Source organism: Phyllostomus hastatus, unplaced genomic scaffold (assembly GCF_019186645.2).
Source record: "Phyllostomus hastatus isolate PE091 unplaced genomic scaffold, TTU_PhHast_1.1 phas_contig_38, whole genome shotgun sequence".
NCBI classification, from domain to species: Eukaryota; Metazoa; Chordata; class Mammalia; order Chiroptera; family Phyllostomidae; genus Phyllostomus; species Phyllostomus hastatus.
This window is the reverse complement of record NW_025333869.1, coordinates 31,813,799-31,837,332: the sequence shown is the minus strand read 5'-3', so window position 1 is coordinate 31,837,332 and position 23,534 is coordinate 31,813,799. Positions and strand designations below refer to the sequence as shown.

The 23,534-nt window shown below is 35.7% G+C and overlaps 1 protein-coding gene across 1 annotated transcript in view; it reads left to right on the top strand.

Moving 5' to 3' along the window:
* The window catches only part of REEP3 (receptor accessory protein 3), a 78,484-nt gene extending 55,439 nt beyond the window's left edge, over window positions 1-23,045 (top strand). The window contains exons 4-8 of the mRNA XM_045842051.1: window positions 493-613; window positions 764-877; window positions 9,883-10,030; window positions 18,789-18,934; window positions 19,622-23,045. Coding sequence (XP_045698007.1) covers window positions 493-613; window positions 764-877; window positions 9,883-10,030; window positions 18,789-18,934; window positions 19,622-19,678 — 586 coding nt within the window. The 3' untranslated portion in view covers window positions 19,679-23,045. The remainder of the gene's footprint in view (window positions 1-492; window positions 614-763; window positions 878-9,882; window positions 10,031-18,788; window positions 18,935-19,621) is intronic.
* The last annotated feature ends 489 nt before the right edge of the window (window positions 23,046-23,534 follow it).

Below are 23,534 nucleotides of genomic sequence, written 5' to 3'. Positions count from 1 at the left end.
AGTGGCAGTTCCATTTCTTGTGTGAGTGAACAATTTAGGTCTGCAAAGTGCTGCAATTCTGGCCAAATGAGTTGAAAAGGGAAGTTTTCTGAGAGCTCTGAGGATGAGAAAATGAGCGTATGGGGTAACATTGTGCACTTGGAGAGTATAAATTCGTGTCCTGGTAATTGGAGGTGCACAGGTACGCCGTGGCAGTGGGCTCTGCAGATGGAAGAATGGACCTTACTGCCCTGGCTAATGTGTGTCAGTGCCCTCTTGGAGCTGAGCACTCAGTTGCCAGCATCCATAGGCTTGCTAAAAGGAAGAATCTTGACTAGAAGGTGTGAATCTCTGCAAGAATCAGGTTGCTCTTGCGTTAACTGATCTATATTTAATGAAATTGATTTGTCGATTCAAACATAGTTGTTTGAACTCTTTAAAGTTTTTTTGTTATTTGCTCGTTGTCTGTAGTTTTGTTTTCACAGGCATTTTTTTCAAATTTCTTCTTATTAGGTTCCCCCTGTACTATGAACTTAAGATTGCTTTTGTCATATGGCTGCTCTCTCCCTATACCAAAGGAGCAAGTTTAATATACAGAAAATTGCTTCATCCACTTCTCTCTTCAAAGGAAAGGGTAAGATATATAAATTATTTGCACAAATCACATGCTTTATGCTATAATGTTTGTGAAATGTTTATATTATGAGGGAATCCCTGTTTTTGGGCTTCTGGACACTCTGCTTAAGTAAAATTAATATCTATGTGTTTGGATTTTTTTTTCCAGGAGATTGATGATTATATTGTGCAAGCAAAGGAACGAGGCTATGAGACGATGGTAAACTTTGGGCGGCAAGGTTTAAACTTAGCAGCTACTGCTGCTGTTACTGCAGCGGTGAAGGTAACTTTTTATTTACATTTTTTATCCAATAGCACATTAAGTCAACAGCTAAAGTAGGGTGGCTTTTTTGTCAGATCATGAAACATTGGCAGAATTTTGCTTTCTGTTTATTTTCGTAAAACTGGGAAGAACAAGTACCTAATTTTACAAGCATTCTTATGCATTTTCTATAACTAAATATTTTGAATCTCTTAATTGATCACAAGATGAGAGCTAGTTAATAAATAAAACATACCAGAAAATGTCATTTTGTTGTAACTTTCCTACTTTAGAACCTTAAAGTAGTTTGAGTAAATCACTGTTAGTAAAGATGACCAATCTTTCTTTCTCTGTCTCTGGTGTTCTCTCTCGGTGGCAATATCTTGGTAGGATTTCTGGCTTACTTCTGCACCCCTACTTCAACCAATTTGAGGTAACTGATTATTCAAAATAAGGCATGAAAAAATTCTGTGTTTAAAACTTGAGATTTTACTTAGCCAATACTAATGTCATGTGTTGTGTTTTGCAAGCCAAGTTATGAAATGAGTGCCTCTGTGAAAACTTGCATTGTGGCTTTTGGATTTCTTTGCATGTAGTAATTAGTGTGGTTTATTTTAAATGCAATAGTGTAATTGATTTTGGTGTATAGTATGTGGAAAGAAAACAGACTTCAGACCCAAAAAGTGCTGAATGTGACTTTCTAAATAACCATATGCAATTTACTTAACTTCTGTATTCCTTAGTTGCTTCATGTATGAAATGGGAGTAATATACCTATCTGTGAGAGCACAGTAGGAGCCCAGTGAGCATTAATGTTATGTACCTATCTCAGTTCAAGGGAAAATTTGAGTCTGTTGCTATTAAGTTAAATTGAGACTAAATAATATTCTAGCTTTTGACTTAGACATTTTCAATTTAGTTGTCTTGAACTAAAACAATTTATTTCCATTTATGGAAATAAATATTCTAGTTAAACAATGATTTTGTATAATAGTAATGGCAAAGGGAGGTAAAATGTCAAATGGAATTCCTAAAATAATCCTTCTCTTTTCAGAGTGATCTTTGGCTCAAGTATCCCAATTAATATGACCAGCAAGATAAGAAATTGACATTATATACTAGAAATGTTACATTGAGGATTAAGTGAAAGCAGTAACTATACAGCACTATTGATTATCAGCACTTTAGTATAGATTGACTATTTTTGGCTTTTGAAAGTTTTTTATTCATATAGATATAAACAGATACTAAAATAGCAATATATTCAGCTTATTTAAGGACTCTTCCATTTTTTAAGAAATGCATTTGCTTTTTATTTCTTGCTTAATGAACATGCATTTCTAATTTCCATATCTGCTAAAAAAGATCATCCAGGAGATCTAACATTCAACAAGCAGGAATGCTACCAAGAGACAACAGATACAGTTATCAAAGAAATAATACAATAATATTTCTCAGAACTGAAGGACATGAATCTCCATATTTCCAGGGTCCAGAAAGTACCCAGCACAATGAATAAAAAAAAAGACTAAGTGGATCTACTCTTGAGCAAAGTTATTACCGTATTTTGCCATGTACAATGCACACTTTTTTGCCCAAATTTTTGAGGGGAAAATAAGGATGTGCATTATACATGGGTAATACAAATTCTGTATCTATATAAATGGTTTTAATTATTTTATTTATGCTTATGTGCTAAAAGTGTGACTCTAGAAAACAATAATGATATCCATATGCAAAATAATATCCTGGAATATGATCATCGGTTTTGTTTCTAAATATAAATAAATAAATAATTGAATTAAAAAGTTAAAATGAAAGTTCTTTTCCTGAAAGTTTGGGCCAAAAACGTAGGTGCACACTATACACGGCAAAATACAGGAAAGGATTCCAAAACACTGGAGATAAGGAAGAAATTCTTACAGATTCCAAGTGAAAAAGGTATGTCACATTCAAGTGATCTAGAATCAGAAAGACGTTAATTTCTAACTAGTGACAATGGAAGCTTGAAGATGAAAGACTGATGCCATCCAAGATACCATAATGATTTTCACCTTCAAATTCTGAAACAGTCAAGGTCTCAGTCACATGTCACCTTAAAATAAAATTTTTACTTAAGGCATGCATAGTCGCAAAATTTACCTCTTGTGCATCCTATGTCAGGGAGGGGATATGCTCTGCTAAAATTAGGGAGTAATCCATGATAAAGGAAAACCCATGGGACCTGGGTAGTTGGGTACTCACCACAAAAGGAGGGTGACAGGAATTCCCAGAATGAACACTACATATCAAGTCCAGAGGACAGCCAGCCAGAATTGGATGGGATGGGCAAAGGGTGCCAGGACAGGTGTCTCTGAGAAAAGCATGGTGATAAGAGTATCTGATAGGTTTAATCCTATGCGGGGGTGATACTTAAATCATTCAGCCCATGCTGTGACCAATCAGAGGACACACTGGCTATAGGGGGCAGGTACCACAATGCAGCTGCACCTCAGCCCTGAGCACCGTGGAAAATGTAGTGGAGGCCACATGAAGAGGGAGAGCTTTGGACTGACTACCAAGCAAATGCAATATGGAAAAGGGGTCGTTGTAACTCTGGCAAAATACAGAAAAAAGAAAATATAATAAGCATGACTCAGTTCAGCAGTGAATAGCACTTACATCATAATCATGAGAACACACTGTAGATTGCAACTGTCATTTTTCTCTGTTGGAAGGATGGGGAAAAGGAAGAGGAGGTAGAAGAGGATTAAAACCCTCATCTGCCGCACAGGAAAGTAGAGGGTGGACACTGGCTGCCTGCGGGGGTGCGGGGGGATGGAAAGGAGAAGGGGACCAAGGGCTTGTATTTATTCACACCCCAAAGAAGATGCTTTCTGAATTTTTCCTATTTAAAAAGCATCATCATTCAGTACGATTCTTCAGTGAAACACTAAAAATTAAATTTCAACTTGAAGAATTGTTTAGAACATATAGACATTTTAGAACATTGTTTTGGGAATCATAGAAGCATACAAATTCCTTTTTTTCCCCCTCCTCACTTAAATACAGTTTATACTCCTACTACTTCATGAGATACCCTCTCATGTTTTGTGACTATTTTGTGGGATATTTATTTTATTTTGACTTTAATTTACTATTTCCAAAATCTTTATGTAGGGAATCAGAAATCTCTACTATATTATCTTATCCTTACCAACCCCTCCTCGTTTATTTTTATGTTATGCTTTTCTGCCATCAGTATTTAGCATCCTATATATTTATTCAACATTCATTTATTTAATACCTACTATATGGTAGGTCCTGAGAATGCAGCATTGAATGAGATGGATACAGTCCCTGCCCTCACAGGCTGAATGTCTGTATACACTAACTAAAAAAATTCCATCTCATCATTGGTTGCTAAGAGCTTCCCCTTGCCCTTCGTTATCAAAACAAACATCTCACAGAAATCTTTCTGTAGAAAGGCTATAAAAAGCTATCATATACCTATATGATTCCTTTGTCTTTTTTATGATTCATTGTTTGTTTTTATTTATATATTTAACTTAAAACTACCTCCTCCCTTCAGAGACAGGAAGCAGCATAAAGATCATCTAAGTTACACTGCAAAACCAGCACTTATCCCATAACTGGACTTCATTGCGGAACTTTCCCTTCTGGCTTGTTATGTCTTGATCCTTTTGTTACCACGATCACTGCATGTGAGGCAGCCCTTGCCATTCTCAGCGTGAGCACGGGAAGGTTAATTCCACTATCCTGGATTGTATTCCTTAGGAATATGCTGAACCTAACACAGTGGTAACTCTATTTGCTTCGAGTTGTACTGGACCTATTTTAAAGTAGCTGGAATTAATTTCATCTCTGGAGATGTCAAAGAAAGACACTGTGACGGAAGAATCACTGAACCAGACACTTCATACTAAGGAATAAATTGAAACTGAAATAAAAAATAGGTCAAGTTTGAGGAGAAACTGCAAGAAAGCCAGTAGGAAGACTTGATAATTATTTAAAAATTTTATAATATATAGTTTGTTAAAAATATCTTTTAGGCTAAAAATATTTGGACTCTTGGTGTGACCTTTAAATATTGGTAATGCCCCTGACTGGTTTCCCAGGTTGAGCCAGACCATGTTAAAGATGAAAATAGGAATTTAATCAGAGCATTTATTACACCGTAAAGCAATTTTCTGAAAATGTTACTCAGTTCTATGACCTCATTACCAGGCATCTGTTCACAAGGTCAGTGTACAAGTTTATTTTGGCTGAGCAAAGCATAAACATATGAAGGACTTTCAAGGATTTTGCTGAGGATGTTCAGCATTTCATAGCTTTTCACGTGAGAGATGCAGGTGGCTTTTGTACAGATGAACAACACTACTGCCAGTCATATTAACCACCTCTTAGCTTTCTCTCTGGCAGCCTGGGGTGAATTCTTTAGCAGATATTATTTTCAAAAAATCAATTATCACAGAAATTAGAGCCTTACAGGTAAAACTGATGAACTCCAATTGACTTTAAGTGTTCATGATTAGGTCAAAGATCCTGACATCTTGCTATTTTAGTGGCTCTCTGTTTGTGAAAATATTTGATGATGTTTAGCTGCTTATTAGCAATTTTTACAAAAAGCAGCTGTTCAGACAATGGGAGAAAAGGTCATGCTATTTTTTTCTATCATCTAGGAAGCAGAATGTTATAATGAACATAGAATTCTCTAGCAGACAATTGATTTGCATTTTTTTAGTCCTGATCCTGTCATGAATTAACCATGAGATTTTGGACAATTTTGCACTGATCTTAAGTATTAATTTTCTTTCCTGTAAAACAAAGGGGTGACACTTAACTTTTAAAATTCCTTATCCCTCTAAGAGTAGTTCTCAACGGGGTTGATTTTGCCTTCCAAGAGATATTTGACAGTGTCTGGAGACATTTTGGGTTCTCATAACTGAGGGAGGGGAAGCTGCTACTGGCAGCGGGTAGAGGCCAGGGATGCTACTTCATATCCTGCAGTGCACCGGACAGTTTCCTTACAACAAACAGTAATGCAGCCCAAAATAGCAGTAGTGCTGAAGCTGAGAAAGTATGATGCTCTGAAAGTATGAGTCAGAAAAAGCTAAAAGGATATATAAATATGTATGGGTAGTTTTGGTGGTAGATTACAAATAATTTTTCTTTTGTATATTCTTGTCTGTACAATTACTTTGATAAGTATATATTGTTTCACTTTAAAACCACTAAAATATATTATTCACTTAATACAAATGCAGTCAATTATATTCTAATCTTGATCAGATTAATTGTTGAACGTCCATAGGGAAAAGAGATTTTCTAAAATCTGGAAATTAGCCTTATCAGCAATTATAATGTAATACGTCAAGGATCAACAGAAATAGAGCTTAATGGCTATTCATTATTAAACAGTATAGTAAGAACTGTTTTGTAAAAGATTGTTTTATATGCTTATAAGCTTATAAAGCATTGCTGATTATGATTTTAAACATTTAATTAAAATATAAAGATAATAGAATGTTTTTTACAAAGATGCTAAAAAGCGCAATAAATTCCCCTTATTTAACACAAAATATAGTAATTTCAATGTGATGTTTGACCAGAAAATAAATTTACTTCAACAAAAGCAGAACTATTTGAGTGTAAAAAGTTAGATTTAGTCATACGTGCAGGGTCCCTTTTTACAAATGCCAGCCACAGTCCTGGACACTTGAGTAACATTCAGATGTCCTGGTGCCCTTGGGTGTGAATAAGAGCTCTGTGTGGAGACATCTCAGGTTCTGGTTCTCAGCTGAAGTTCCCAGAGCTTCCACGTACTCCATCTGGTCCCAGCCCTTCTAACCAGGCAAACCCCTGTAGTGTTCTCAGCTTCTTAATTGGGTGTTCTGGGCCCATCCCATTCAGACCCTAAGAACTCTGAGCCACTGGAGGGTGTAGAAATATTTCTGCTAATGATCAGTCTTAATATAAAATATTCTGTAAGATACTTCTTAATTACGTTTACTTTTACATTCTTACCATAATCTTTCTGTTACTTTCTCTTTGATTTTTAGGATCCATTTTAACATACAAAGTGTAAATACGGTTCTGCAGAAAATATGTTGTAGAATGCTGGGATATAGAATATCCTTATGGATGATAACTCTCCTTATCAACTAAGAAGGCTGTTTCCACACGTATTCTCCTCCTTGACTAGAACTGTTCTTCATTTTTCGTATACTTTTGGCTTAATATTACATAAAGCAAATAAAAGAAGATAAACAAAACATTATTACTTTTGAACAAAACCTCAACACCTTTTAACATTGTTGACAAATGACTATAATGTCCTATTTGTGCCCTCAAAATAGATAAACCATTTTTCTTTTAATTAACAGAGCAAGGAATTAGATGTAGGAAAAATGAGTAGGAAATGAATCAGAAATTGTTATTATGCATCTCATTACAATTAAAATTTCACTATACCATATGTGGTTAATTTTGCAATATTAAAGAAATTGTTGAAAAAAATCGCCCATCCCACCTGCCTAAAGGTTACACTGTTCACTTTTGCATATTCCCCCTGTCTACTACATACTTGTAATCATATTATGCATGTGATTTAGAATTCTCAGGTAGAGGGGAAGTATTTGCATTTATTTTATTACAAACATCATTCCTTTTTAAATATAGACTTTTTGTGCTAAAGATACAAAAATTGGAAGGAATGGGTCTGCATTTATCTGTAATGACTTTATAATTAGACCTCTGCTTGGATACTTACAATTTATATAATGTTTTTTAAGTTCACAATAGTGCATTAATTTTCTCTTTCCATATTAGCTCTATTTTAGGCCCATAAGAAAATATACAGTGGAAATTTTTGATTTTTCAAGGTGATAATGGCTGTTGAAGTATTGGGGGTCCTCAAAAGGGGTGCACAGCCTGTTTTGCTTTTCCGGGCCTTTCTTGAAACCTTGAGGAGATTGATAATATTTAGGGCTTTAGGGTAGGTTACTCAAGAGCTACATTAAAATCTATGCTGTAAATAGATCACCCAGACACCTCAGAGTAAGTCATTGCTTACCTTCATTTTAAACGTGAAAAAAAACCTCTGATGGATGGTATAGTCTACCTATGTAGATACCCATGATCATCATACCTGTAGTTTGCTGCTAAACCTCTCTGCATAAAGAGGCCAGTGTTTACGTTTAAACGAGTAGCTGTCTATGGAGAACTTTTGTAATCAAGAGTAATGAAAAGGAAGGGGCATAAAAAGGGTAGTTTATTACCTGTTCAATATCAGTACCATACTAGGTACATTAGGAGAATGGAAGCCTAAGATTTATCTATCTCATCTAGTTTATTAAAACCTTATTCTGGAGGCAAAACATACACGACACAACAATAGAACTAACAATAATGTTCAAGTTCATTGTGAGAAATGCCCTAAGTAATTAGTTGATTGTACTCAAAGATACCAAAGTTTGTGTATGATACAAAGCTAAGCTGATTCTATGGCACTTTGACTCATTTGCATTGTGAGATGTACCATCTTGAGTAGGAGGGTTTGTTTGGGAGTTACAGCCAGACTTGAAAATTACACCTGAGTCAAGCAGAGGGTATCAAAGATGAGTATGTCATTTAGCCTTTGCGTAGCAGTATGTACAAAGGCAAGAATTTTTGAGAGAAGAAACAGGTGGGGTAAAGAAAATGTCAGTTCTGAGAAAACAAGGCATCTATTTCAGATGATCGACTGGTCACTTCCTTTTAGTACGCATCTGAAATCTTCCATCAGCCATCTGCTTAGTAAGTAAATGATAGCTGATAAAGAGGGGAAAAGTATAATGAATTAAACCATGCCAAGAATATTTAAATATGTGTTAAACCCAGTTATTTTTATTGAGGATATAGGTTCCTTAATTAAATAATCCCTTTTCACAACTTTAAAAAATATGGTAGAACTACAAAGCTTAAGAGGGGTAAAGCGTTTATTTGGTTTCAACATAATAGATCACTAATTCAGAGTAGCTGAATGTAGACCTTTTTCGTCAGTGTAAAATGCATGTTAGCAGTAATACTTGAATGTTTGTAGTGCCATAGGCTTTGAAACTTAGAGATAAACCTTTATCAACAAATTTCTGTGGTAGCTTTATAACTAGAGGCAGTCATAAATTAGCATGTATGAGAAGAAGAAATAAATGTAAAAAAACCATTAGAAGAGTATTTTTAATCCAGCTATAAATAAGAAATGAGTCATTTAAATGCCATATAAATTTTCAAAGTGAGTAAATTCAGAATTTTTCCCCTCTTACAAAGCTTTATACTTTGAGGGGAAATCTAGTTATGTTTGAAAGGTTCAAAAACATCCCTCTCTGAGCTGTGCACTGATGTACTCATGGCGCTTTCTGCAGTGACGGAAACGTCCTGTGTCTGCATTACTGAGTACAGTAGCCACTGGCCACATGTGGCTGCTGAGCATGTGAAATGTGGCTAGTGCAATTAAGGAACTAGATTTGTAGTCTATTTAATTTTAGTTAATTTAAATTTAAATAGCCACATGTGTTTCGTGTCCACCATGTTGTTAAAATGGCTTAAAGTCAAATTGTATAGTTGTAGATATGCCTTCCCAAGTAGTGCACTCATTAACTGATTGTCACTTTGTATCCAGAATTCTTAGGCTCTTAATTTTTTTTTTACCTTGTTCTAGGTAGTAACATTACCACTTCTGACTTAGTTTAGCTTACAACCGTATCTTTCTTACTTTAAAATGTTCTTCTAAATCATAAACTTAAGCCCCAAATACTATCTTTAAGAGATAAAAATTATGGGTGCTGTTTATTCTGAGGGTAAGCTCATCATACATATTTTATACTTTAAAATTAAATAAAAACCGGATGTACTGATGTCTACAATTCACTTTGAAATGCATTAAAAATTGTTTGATGATGGATAAATGGTAGATATGTGATAAAAAATAAAGCAAAATGTAAAAAGTATACTTTTCTTTCTTGGATCTCTCACTCTCTGTTGAATAGAGCCAAGGGGTAATTACTGAGCGCTTACGGAGTCTGAGTATGCACGATCTGACAGCTATCCCAGGGGATGAGCACGTGGGACAAAGATTGTACCAGCCTCTACCAGACACAAAAAAGAGAAGTAAATCAGCCGCCAGTGAATCAGCAGGTGTGCTCCTTTGTTTCAATATAGCATTCCTTCACAATTGGGATTTTGAGTCAAGGTGGGTAGTAAAATAATTCCTGGTGACTCTGAATTTGAGCAGACAAAATTTACTTGTAAGCTTATATTTTTTAATTTTACACTAAGCGTAGTTAGTGCGTGCCTTTTGTTGACTTAGGAGATAATCCAACTAAGAAAGTGGAAGTGGCCTTTTATACTGCCACATATTTTTAGAAGCCATGGGTGTGGTTACCACCACCTACCCACCACCGTTACTAGTTCTGACCTGTGATCAGTACTCTTTCTCCTTAACCTACAATGACTCTGTGGAGTTTCATAGTTAAACATTCTTTACTGTAAGTGCTATGAACAAATAAGGATATTGACTCACAAGATAAAAAGTTTTAAGTAGGTGACAAAAGATGACTCAGTATGAAAACAGGATTATTTCAATAGAAATTGTGTTGTAATTACATATGTATTTCTAGTTCAAGAAATAACTTGTAGGCATATTCTAATGTCAATTGGCAGCATGTCATAGTTGATATATTATAAACTTTAATTTTTTAAAAATGTTATCTTTCACATAAATAAAAAAGACATAGTTCCTTAGTCATTTTATCAGATATAAGAAAGTTGTAGTTCAAGCACAGCTGAGAACTAAGATCTTTGGGTCCTATGTTACTAATGTATTATTAAGTCCATAAGGTATAGGACTCCTTGATCTTATTTGGGTTTTTTTGTTTTTTGTTTTTAAGTAGGTTTCTTTTGAGGAAGATTAAAAATCATCCTTTATAATTAAAACCAATTTGAAAAAAAAATTTTCCTTTTGTAGAGGAAAAACAGTGACCTTTCTTCTAAGTTTTGCCTAGAATGAATAACTTTACAGAGTTGGTAGCTGCTATGTAAGAGGTAGTCATTATAGCATTGGCCATTGATTAGGGTAGTAATATCTTTAAGAGTGAGGAACCATTGAACTTTGAACCATCATTCTTAATACATAAGTAGTGTAAAATAGTTTCTACTACATGCATTTTCTTAATATGAACCTAAAAAATAGGTATAATCATTTTGATTATGAGGTCTGCTATACCATCTAGCTGATTTGGACTAGTTATCTAAGTCCTTTATCAGCAATTTATTCATAAGTATACCTTAGAATTGGTTAAGAATTATAGTCCAATTACTTCAATGAAAACAGGATTTTATATAGGAAAATCCCTGACATTATTTTTATGATACTTGTCTATTAAGTTTAAAATGATGTGACAAAGAATATTTCAAGATAGTGGCATGCTATTTAGTTCTTTTGTTTAGTTCAAACCATGAAATTGAAATACATGAAGACATAAAAATATGAAGTAAATGGTATAGTACAAGAAAGGTATTTGTTCAGTTATAAGATTAAAATTTAAATATGCATTACTTTGCCCAAATTTCTTACATAGTAGTATGTATTCAAATTTTCTTTCCAAAAGAAAAAATTAAACCAAAACTTTCTCTCTTGACAATATTTTTAATAAAATAGGTTATATAATCTAGAGGGACATGAGTCCATATATACATGGAAATTATCAAATGAGAAAGGTGGCTGCTCAGATTGATGGGAGAAAAGCATATTAAAAAGTGGTGTTAAGCCCTGGCCTGTGTGGCTCAGCTGGTTGGACCATGATCCTCTAAAACAAAAGGTCACAGGTTCAATTCCAGATCAGGGCACATACCCAGGTTGTGAGTTCAGTCCTTGGTCTGGGCACATAGGAGAAGGTAACCAGTCAATTTCTCTCTCTCTCTCTCTCTCTCTCTCTCTCTCTCTCTCTCTCTCTCTCTCTCTCTCTCTCTCCCCCCCTCTCTCCCCCGCCCCCTGCCATCTCTCTCCCTCTCCCCCAGGCCTCGCTCTACGCCCCCTCTAAAAAAAAATAAGCAATGACAAAATGCCCTCTGGCAAGGATGGAAAAAAAAAGTGGTGTTAGAATAACTACTAGGCTTAGAAGGTTGGTGTTTCTCTCTCTCCCTCTCCCTCCCTCCCTTCTTTTCTCCCTCCTTTCCTTCTCTCTTAAAAGCAATGAAAAAATGTCTTCAGGTGAGGATTTAAAAAAGAAATAAAATGTTAAACTACCAAAGAGTGAGGAAGGCTCCACATGATAAAAACAACAAACTATAAGAAATATTTTTGTTTCATGTTGCAGGCAAAGGTTTCAGGTTTTAAAAATCTAAGGACCTTTACAAGCCAATTATCATCAATTTTGTCAAAGAATACAGTTGACCAATTAATACATGAAAAAGATATTTAGCATCACAGTCAAAGACATCATAAACTAAAATAAAATCATAATAATAGCAATTTTTGTTCACCAGATTGACAAAAAATAATTTTTTTAATTAATACTGCTCTGTGTTGTAACTATTCTAATTGTCAGTTGCTTCATAATAAATCACCTCCAAACAGTGATTGTTTAAAATCGTGGTTATTAATTTTGTTTAGGAATCTGGGAGTTATTGGGCTTAGCAAGGCAGTTTTTGCTCAGGGTCTTACACCTCTGCATCCAAACAGCAGCTGGGGCTGGGGTCATAATCTGAAAGGCTTCTTCACTCACGAGTCTGGTGTTTGAGCTGGCAAGAGTTACACAGCTGCTGGGTAACAGTTGAGGCTTCTCCAGTGTCTCCTGTGTACGTGGTCTCTGAGGATCATTGGACTTCTTACCTGCAGCCAAAGGCTCCCAGAGCCAGGAAGTATCCCAGGAGAAAAGTGTCAGAATCTGTGGACATGTTTTAAAATCACCACAGCAAGCATGTTGGGAAACAAACATTCTCATACACTTTTTATAAGAGTTTAAAGTGGCCTGGCTGGAGTAGCTCAGTGGATTGAGAGCGGGCTGTGAACCAAAGTGTCGCAGGTTCAATTCCCAGTCAGGGTACATGCCTGGGTTGCAGGCCATGACCCCCAGCAACCGCACATTAATGTTTCTCTCTCTCTCTCTCTATCTCCCTCCCTTCCCTCTCTATAAATAAATAAATAAATAAATAAATAAATAAATAAATAAAATCTTTTTTAAAAAAAGAGTTTAAAGTGGAATAATCCTTTTGGATGACAATCTGGCAATAATTATTAAAATTTATTCCCTTTAACTCAGCAAGAAACTTCTAGAAATATGCCATAAGGAAATAATCAGACAAGGGTCCAAAGATATATGTGCAAGAACATTAATCTCATTGTTTATAGTAACAAAATATTGGAATAAACCAATTACCTAAGAGAAATGGTTGATCAAAAAGATGGTTTATTAGCCATGAAAAATAATGATGTCAATCTATACTTACTGACATGAAAGCAACCAGATTGTGGGATAATATACAATAGCAGTGAAACAGTATGTGTGTTATAATCCTGTACCATAGAAATGCAATAGATGAAATGTGTTAATATATGTAAAGGTTACTTTTCAAATGTATCTACATAGTGGAAGGGCTGGAAGGATATTACTAAAATATTAACAGTGCTTAGCTCTGAGTGGTAGAATTTTAATGATTTTTTTAATTCAACCTATTACTCAAAATTAGAAATAAAACAACAGCACTCTCCCTTTTGAAGAATAATTAAGTACTCATCTTTTATCATGATTTTTTCTATTTCATTTACTTCCAAAATTCCTCAAGAAGAAAAAATTGATTAGTTTCTAAGTGTGGGAATTGCATTTACATTGCAAAGTCTGTTTACTGGTTCATGTGATCAGTACAGATATCTCAGAAGCTCTGATTGTTCACACAGCAAATTCAAATATCTGGAAAACTGGATCCCTTTTGAAAACTCACCATGGCCTCCTCTGAGCAGTTTGAGGTTAGCATAACAAGGGAAGTCCTCCTGTTTTGATGACATTATTTAAATCTGCCTGTTGCCATTATGGGGAAAGAAGAGCACCCTGCAAATGCCTTCTTGTAAGGAACTGGGTGCCTTGAATGTGAACAAACATTACATTTTGAGAAGTGGAAATATTTTTTCTGCAAAAAATCTGCTGTTCCCATGTTAGTTACAAGTGGTTCAGCATCATTTCAATACCAGTGCATACAGAGTTTTTTTGTTTGTTTTACGTGTTTTACATATTTTTATTTAATTCTTAAGATGACTATGCATGTTTAGTATTCTGTCTTTATTTTGCAGATGAATAAACAGAGATTTAAGGAGATTAAATTACTTATTCAAGGCTATATACTCAGTGATAGAAATGAGGTATATGAGGTTCCTAAGCTAAATTTTACTCTTTTAATTTGTAAAGAGGCTACACTTAGTGAGACAGTTGGGCTGGAACCATGAATCCAAATAATTTGAGCAGGAAAGGACCTTAGCGATGCTTTAGCTAAAGGTGGCAAATAGGAGACATGCCTACCCCTGCTCCCCAGCTCAGGGTGGCAGGCAGACACTGCTGACGGATCGCAGCACTCACCCACACTGGCTCAGAATCCCACTTCACACAGTGCCCCCGGACAGCTGGTTCGGAGCTGGCACTGACACAGAAACCTATTCATCATGTCCTGTATCTCACCACCTTACCAAAGAAGAAAACAGACCTGGAGAAAGTCATGGCTTACTCTGGGCCTTACAACTAATAGATGGCAAAGTATTCATTTCTTCTCACTTGGGTCAGGACTCCTTCGACTAGAATAGCTCAAGCTCCTTCCAAGTCAAACTTTCAATGAGTCTACACTTACATTAATACATGGAAACATGGTGTCTGGTACATAACTCAGCACTGGATCAATATTGACTATTATCATTATAAGGAGAGAAAATTTAAAATATATCAACCCTAAGATGTACAAACTGAATCACATCAGATCACAGTGCAAAAGTTTTCTAAAATGGTTCCAGAGCCGTGGGCTGAACTAGCCGAGCAGCTGCAGCCTCAGGCCCAGGCCCCAGCTGCACAGCCTCCTCATTCTTTGGTCCTCAGTCACTGCTCCTCAGGAATATGCTATGTAAGGCACCATGCTGAGGGCTCTCTGCAATCTAGATTGATGATGTGAAGCAGCCGACCTTCACGTGGTCTTTGTGTGGCACCAGCAGTATTCCACTAGCTTTACCTGGCTCGGGCTTGGCAGAACTGTAAACCATTCAGCCAGTTAAACCCCTAAGTTTCTGCTCGATTCATCATCCAGATTTCAGTTTCTCTCATTATCTCAGGTCTCCCTCTCCTCTGTAGACTTTTAAATACTCATATAACATTCACTAACATTATTTCTAGCACTCAGCAAAATTTCCATGCATACTCATTTCTAGGTATTAAGCGGAATAGAAAATGGGTATTTTAATGAGGATATTTGACTTGACTCCTCTCTTATGGATGCAGGGATTGGTTTACTAAGTTGCTAAGCTAAACGTAATATTTCACTTCCCAAATTTGGCTGCTTTCTCTGTCCTTACTCCTTAGACTTTGTCATTTCTGACCCACCATACTGCAGTAACCCCTCTGCTTTCAGTCTCATCCACCTCTGATTCATTCTCCAAAGTGCAAGAAGAATCTTCTAAAGAATTCAAATCTAATCATGTCACCCTTCTGTTTCACGTGCTTTGGTGGCTCCCCATTGCTATCCAAAGAAATGCAAACCCAATAGCATGTGGCATATTAGCTCCCAGCCTTGTTCCCTCTCCATCATGTGCTGGCTAAATAGAATCCTGAGCCTTTCAGGATTTAGCTAAGTAACCACCTCCAACAAGAAGTCTTCTTTCACAACCCACTCCCCCACCCCAGGCTGCATTAATTCTCTTACTGTATGCTCCCATAGCACCTTGTTTTTTTATCTTCCATTTGCATCATCTCTCTCGGCAGGGATCTCAACCTGTGGGGCTGCAGACCGGGCCCAGTACTGGTCCATGGCCTGTTAGGAACCCAACCACACATCAGGAGGTGAGCAGCAGCCATGCAAGCAAAGCTTCACTGGCATTACCACCTGAGCTGCACCTCCTGTCCCCCCACCTCCCACCCACCAGCCCCACCCCATGGAGAACTTGTCTTCCACAAAACTCATCCCTGGTGCCAAAAAGGTTGGGGACGCTCTCTTACAGGATTGAAAGGCCCAGCAGAGTCCATTTCCCCCATTAGACTGTAAGTGTCTTATGGTAGAAAATGACAGTTTTGTCTTTCTCATCATTTTATCCCCATGATTTAACACACTGCCTTTCACATGGTAGATTTTTAAAATATTTGTAGAGGAAAGAATGATGTCATCACTTTTACTGAAACTATCATTGTGAAGCTAGTAAGATTTTTTTAACTGACATTAGGAAATACAGAAAGAGTAAGATTTGTGTATAATCATCTTATGATTGATATTCCAATTCCTAATCATATAAAATGAGAGGCAATTGAAATAGCAAGGGCCCTGTTTCTTGAACTGTAGTCTTATGCTTCGTCTGTGGCCCTAGGGAACTTGATGGTCACAGATGCTTCCCTTCTGACTCTCTTAATTCCTCATTCTCTGTTTTATCCTAGTTTTTTTTAGATTAGGATTGGGAATATAATGTTGGCAGTAACAACAGAAAAATCTAGAAGTGACAACCTAAAAATATTTGTTCTGTTTATTGTCCCCAATTATAGAAGTAATACAATTTTATTTTTTAAAATTTTTATTGACTTTAGAGAGAGAGCGAGAGAGAGACGTAGATTTATTACCCCACTTGTTTATACATTCATTGGCTGCTTCTTGCACGTGCCCTGACCAGAGACCTAAACAGCAACCTTGGCATATCCGGGCAACACTGTAACCCCCTGAGCTACTTGGCCAAGGCAGGCAGAAGTAATACGATCTTTAAAATACATATTTGGCAAATTAAAAAAAAAGAATAATGAACTTAATATCACCCAAAAGCCCACTTCAGGGGATGCAGTGGTTTCATTTTTATGTTTTTTCTTTCTTTGTTTCTACATGTACATTTTTTCCCACTTAATACTGCACAAGGAGCATTTTCCTATCCCCTTCCCAGGCCACACCAGCCTCCTCACAGTTCTTCCAAGCAGCCACACTTCCCCTGCCACCCCGCCCCCCACCTTTGCTCCTGCTGCCATTTCTCCCTGGAACACACTTCCTTGGACTGCTGCAGGAAAACCAAAGGATCTCAGCCTCAATAATGACTGATTCTACTCTTGAATCCTTCCTAATCTCTAGCCTAGAAGTCTGGCAGCATAAAATTGTACTAGCTTAATATACAAAGATGTTTATCTTATTATGTACTTGCTTATTATACAAAGATGTTTATCTTATTATGAGACTAAGAAGCTTATTAATAGCTGTTTGTGGTTGGCTTAGTGAGTCTCAAGTTACACATGTCCTGGGAGAGCAGATTAATGACACTTATTTAGTATATTTTTCTTCACATTCAAGAAGTCCATTTCTTTACCCCTTCTGATCCTAGAAAATCTGCTACTTTTTCTCACCTTAAGATTTAGGTATTTAGACCTGGCTGGTGTGGCTCAGTGGATTGAGAGCCAGCCTGTGAACCAGAGGGTCGCCGGTTCGATTCCCAGTCAGGGCACACGCCTGGTTGTGGGCCAGATCCCCAGTTGGGGATGCGCAAGAGGCAAGCACACATTGATGTTTCTCTCCCTCTCTTTCTCTCTTCCTTCTTCTCTAAGAATAAATAAATAAATAAAATCTTTTAAAAAAAGATTCAGGTATTTATGTTCCTTTTTAACAGAAATGAAACTTAAGGGGAACTTGCAACCATACCTCTGTCTTTATAACCTACCTAGTACTCTGGTTGCATTAGACTTGAGCCCCTCTTTTGCTCCATCCAGGCAATGGGTCTTAAGGTGAAGGCCCTAGACCAATAACACAAGCATCAGCAGGGAACTTGTTAGAAACGTAGATCCTCGGTTCATCTCAGGCCCAGCAATCTGTGTATTAACTAACAAGTTCCCCAGGTGACTAATAATTGGCTAAATTTTGAGAACATCTGCTTCAAGAATAGGAACTTTCTGTTCCCTGAATTCCAATGTCAGGATGCTCTCAGACTTCCTGACAATAATCAGCCTGACTGCCTAGAAGTTTGCTTATTTGCTAATGTTAGGTCTTTGTAGCTCACAGAGCAGCCTATTAGCAGCCCAGTCTCTTACTGCCCTTCCTGATGCTGCCTCTTTTCTTTGAGTAACATCTGTCATCGTAGCCTGTGGTGTTTCTGATTATTGTAGCCTGTCTGGCTGTGTTTTATCTCAGCAGCTTTAGAGGTGTTGGTTTAACAAGTATCACCTGCCCCCAGTGAACCTAACTTACCCAAAACTCTAGCTCTTTTGGGTCTTATATGACTCCATAAGTTCACCCTGCCATTCCCAATCTTGACAAAAGGTTTGACAAATGGAGTGGAGAAAACTCTTAATTCCTAATTAAAGTCAAAGGTACAAATTATAAACTAAAACACACAACTGCTTAGGTTATTTAAAATTCAGTAAAAGGAAAAAAGGCAGGAAGAGACTTTTCACTATATATCTATTTTTATTCTTTGATTTTTTTTTAACAAGATAAATGTGTTACCTACTGAAAAACGCATAGTAAAAAGGAGTGGTCAGGGAAAACTTCTGGAAGAAATGGTTGTGAGTTTCATTTAGAATAGTGCAAGGGACAAAGATTAATGATGGAGGGTAGGGAGAGCATTACAGATGAGAAAGGGAGAGGAGTAACCAGGTAAATGCAGACCATGCAGAGATCTGCAGAGTTAAGAGGCATTACTGACACGTATCTTTTTACCAAAACATGCTGGTTTTGACAATTCATTTAGACTATGGAATTCCACTGAAAGACGGAGATGAGAAAACAGATGAAGAGGCAAGTGGGCCATATTCAGATGATGAGATGTTAACACACAAAGGGCTTCGAAGATCACAAAGCATGAAATCTGTGAAAACCGTGAAAGGCCGCAAAGAGGTTAGTCAATTACAGAGTGTTCCTAATGATTAATATTAAAGGATTTCCCTGCTGTACTATCATTCATGATATTAACGGTCCATAAATGAAGGTTTGGAATGGTAGACCCACAGTTATATTTGAAATTCTTTATTCAGATCAGATATCTTAGGATCTCTGAAAATTTTAAAGATGGTGAATTCCTAGTCTCCCACTATACGTAGACATGGTAATCTTGCATAGTAAATGATAGGGCTGCCGTGAGTACCCAATGCCAGCCTTACTCAGAAGCAAAGAAAGCAAAAAAAATTAACTACATAGCTTTGCTTTGAACCAATCCTACATGAGGATTAAATAGTAAAAGTTTATTTATAATTAATCATGTATTGTCTTTGTGCCCAGAAAGCAGTGAATGATTCCAACAAATGGCTTCAGATTAATTACTCTGAGCAACGTACCAAGCAGAGCATAAATAATAACAGTTAGTATTTCTGTTAATAACGATAATAATCTGTAGTGTATATCCAATATGGAACCAGCCATATTTTTTAGTATATAAACAGAATTATCTTTTGAGTACACACTTATAGGATAATTGATTCTTTTTATCAGAAAAGTTAAAAATTATTAGTGTATGAACTATTAAATCTTACATAGTTCTAAAAAGTAATCATCTAATTTGTAATAATAACCCATTTCTCTCTTCAGGTGCGGTATGGGTCACTAAAATACAGAGTGAAGAAGAGACCGCAGGTGTATTTTTAGTCATGTACACTTCAAGTATCCCAAGACAAATTATGCTAAAGCACCAACCTTTTTTTCTAACATCATACATTCAGGATTTGTGCACTAAAATAATTCTTTAAATTGTGGCAGTGATAGGGTTTATTTTCATTAATTTAAATACTTTTTTATTTCTCTAATAATTACTTTCAAATGTTGACTACTAAAGGTAGTTATGCAAAATATGTGTGTATATATATATGTCAGAAATAATAGAAAACTGTGTTATCTATTTTCAAATTCATCAAAAACATGGAGTGCCTGGGCTGTAAGAGGAAGCACAAACCCACAGTATACTTGAAAAGAGTCTTTTTATGGTTCAAGATACATCAGTCTTTGCGTTATTGTATTGTTTACCTCCATTTATGTCATAGCTATCACATGAGGATAGTAATTAAATAGACCTCTAATGCAGCAGTGATAGTACAAGGCATAATGTGAGATAAGGTATGTTTTATATATTCTTTAAATTTTTACTTTTTTAATACTTTATAGTTTTTCCACCATCAGCTGAAAGTTTTCAAAACAAATATTTGAAAACCAGGTATCCACATAGCACTTTTGTTCGTGACTAGTTTTGCACACTTGAAAATTGTTTACTTATTTTATGACTGTACGTTTTAAGTTTTACGGACACTATCTTTATTATTTGTCATATTCTGACAAGTCAAATTTATGCCTTGAATTACATCATCTCTTTTCCTGTGGGTTTCATTTGCTAAATTTGCTTGATTTTAATAGTATAAAAATATAGCTAGTTGTTTGGTTCTAACTCTTCTTAATTATCTTCTTTACAGATAAGAAATTATTTAAATGATTAACCAGTTTTATATATTTGGCTGTACATTGTAGAGTTGAACTCAGCATGTTTTTATTAACACTGGTTACATTCTCAGATTTTAAAAGTGGTTGCTTTTGTGAAATAGAGTTAGAGACCAGTATGGCACTTAGGTCTTTTCTAATTCGTGACAATATCCAGCAGCCAGTTTATTCACAAGCTTGGCACTTATATGTGCTGCTGATTTCTAAATCTGGCATTAACTAGAATAACTTGGATCACTTCTTTTTTGGCTGGAATAATTTCCTGAAGATAGTTGCCAGTGGAAAATGAGGATGTTGTTAATATCACATATTAGAAGCTATTAGAATAGATATTAGAAAAATACCATTTTTTAATCCAAGATATTTTTTAATTACTAGACTGAGGCATTTTTAGGTTGCATTGATAGCTATGCATTATGAACTATAAGTCAATATATTTGGTGATGGTTTTAGTAATCAGTAATGAAATTTGTACAATTATACTTCTCTAGGCAATCTACTTGATAAATCTACTTGTTTGTCCAAAAGTAAAAACAGTGAGAAAGATTTGTAAGATCTTTGACTTTTCTACCTTTTAAGAAATGAAGTCAGCTGACAGTGTATATTCAGGACCTCCTCAAATTGGTGGGAGAGAACAGAATATTTACTCAGGAGCACCTTAGTGTAATTCAGACATTTCTCTTGATACAAGTCTTAAAATATTTCCTAGATTATCTCACATTCTTAATATGTAACACCAAGTAAAAATTCATTTCAATTTCTTTTCTCCCAGTTTATTTCTATGAGTACGTCCATCTACTTTACTAATTTTAGTTTCTGGAAAGACTCTTTGTGTTCAAAACTCCCATGAATTCTGATTATAAACTTTGAAAGAGTTTTATTTATATTACATGATCCTGGACTTATCAGTATAAATGCTATGTGCCATGTTTGTCTTTCCTGCATGAGGCAGTGTCATCTCAAATTGCCTGACAATGTTATGAGAGTGACTTTGGGTCAAAAACATTACCTGTGGGGGCTGATTTGCACTGTTATAATCATTTTGAAATCTAATTTCATTATCATACCTATTCTTTAATCACAGTAAACTCGTACTTTTCTAAATTGGAAGAATTATGAATCCCTCCACACTTTAGAATCAAAACATTTAATCAAAGACAACACCAGTTTCAAAGAGGTAATGCAAGTCCTTGAGTTTAATTCTCTTCACACTTACAATGCTTCCTCTGATATATTCTGCTGCTTATATCCTTATATACAGTGATGTCATTTTGCTGTTGTTATTTTCTTACTCTCCTTTTCTTACATTTTGTAAATTTTGTTTCTTATGTGTTTTAGCATGCCCTTTCCTTTGAACTTTGTATAATAAGCTTATAAATTTTAGTTTCTTTTAAGGTACAGCAGGTCATTTTTTGTTTCTATGCTTTTGAGTCTGCAGCTTTTAAAAAAGGTATATTTGTCCCCAGACCACAGTGCCTTGCTTTCCCCACTACCACCACCTGGCGAATGGGCATCACATGCTGCACAAGCCTATTTTGGTAGCTGGTAAAGTTTATGCAGAAATTGTAGCCCTTTTATCATATATGCATTCAACTTGTTCAATAATGTTAACTATTTTCAGAGTTTACTTGGAAGTAAGAATTGTTCTGTACTTTAATTTACCATATTTTTTCTGGTATAAAAATGAGCCAGAAATAAGCCTGATTGCTAACCTAAGTCCTGCATAAGATTTCCTCTATACACTTTACTATACATGTGGATTTGGCTAGCAAGTGATACTGCCAGCATTACTAATGATAAATACTTGACTACACAGATTGATGGAACAACACTGTTAGTGTTTTCAGGGAATTTACTCCATGTGTCACCACCAAAGATTTCTACAGTGTTACAGCGTATGTAAATATTCCAAATTTCTGTGAGGCATTGGTTAGATAAATATATTGTCTTTTTTTTTTAATAACACAGTTTATGCTTCTGGAATGCTTGACCTTTTGTGTTGTTAAAAATAATTCAGTACTATCTTATCTTTAATATCGATAATTTGTATTTTTAATTGGAATGGACTAAATTTTTATTTTCATACTATCAGGAAACTTAAGGAGTTAATGTGTATTGGATAGCAATTTCCTGTTGTCTTCTGTGTGGGCTGATTGATTTGCAAGGCTAATAGATAAATTTTGAGAAGGTCATTGTTAGTGTGATATGCAGTGTACGTTTCTTAGTAAACACTATTGAAGAGTAAAGCTTTCTGAAAAGAAAATACAGCTTTTCTCTCTACATGTTTTTAAGATAAAATCTTCTAAGGTATCCTACAGATATAATGTGTATTAATTCTTCAACCATTGACCATGAATTGACATTTTTTTCCTTAAAACCTTTTAAATCTATGTACTTTAATAGTTAAGAGAAAGCAATTTTGCAAACTCTTTGTAAAGGCTATCTTTATGCCTAATAGAGGGGTAACTTCACAAATGTATTTTTGAAAACTTTAATGTAAAATAAACGTTTTATTAGTGACAACTTATCTTTTTTTCTTGTGTCAGAGTATGTATGTTGGGTTCCATGAATTGATAATTATTTATTATTGTCTGTTTTGATTAAATAGTAGACAACATATGCACACACACTTAAGACTGCAAATGAGCCCTGGCTGGTGTGGCTCTTTGGATTGAGTGCCCGCCTGTGAACCAAAAGGTCACTGGTTCGATTCCCAGTCAGGGCACATTCCTCCGTTGTAGGCCAGGTCCCCAGTTGGGGGCATGTGAGAGGCAGCCTATCGATATATCTATTACACATCATGTTTCTGTGCTTCTCTTTCTCCCTCCCTTCCCCTCTTTCTAAAAATAAATAAAACCTTTTAAAGAAAATTACAAGTGACAGAGCAAATTATAAAAATCATATACATTCTGGAATGTTTATCCATCGGATTGAGAGAAACACTGAATTGTTAAATTTGTATGTTGGAAAGGGAAGATATGAAAAAACAATTAGTAGAAAAACCTGGGACTTCCAG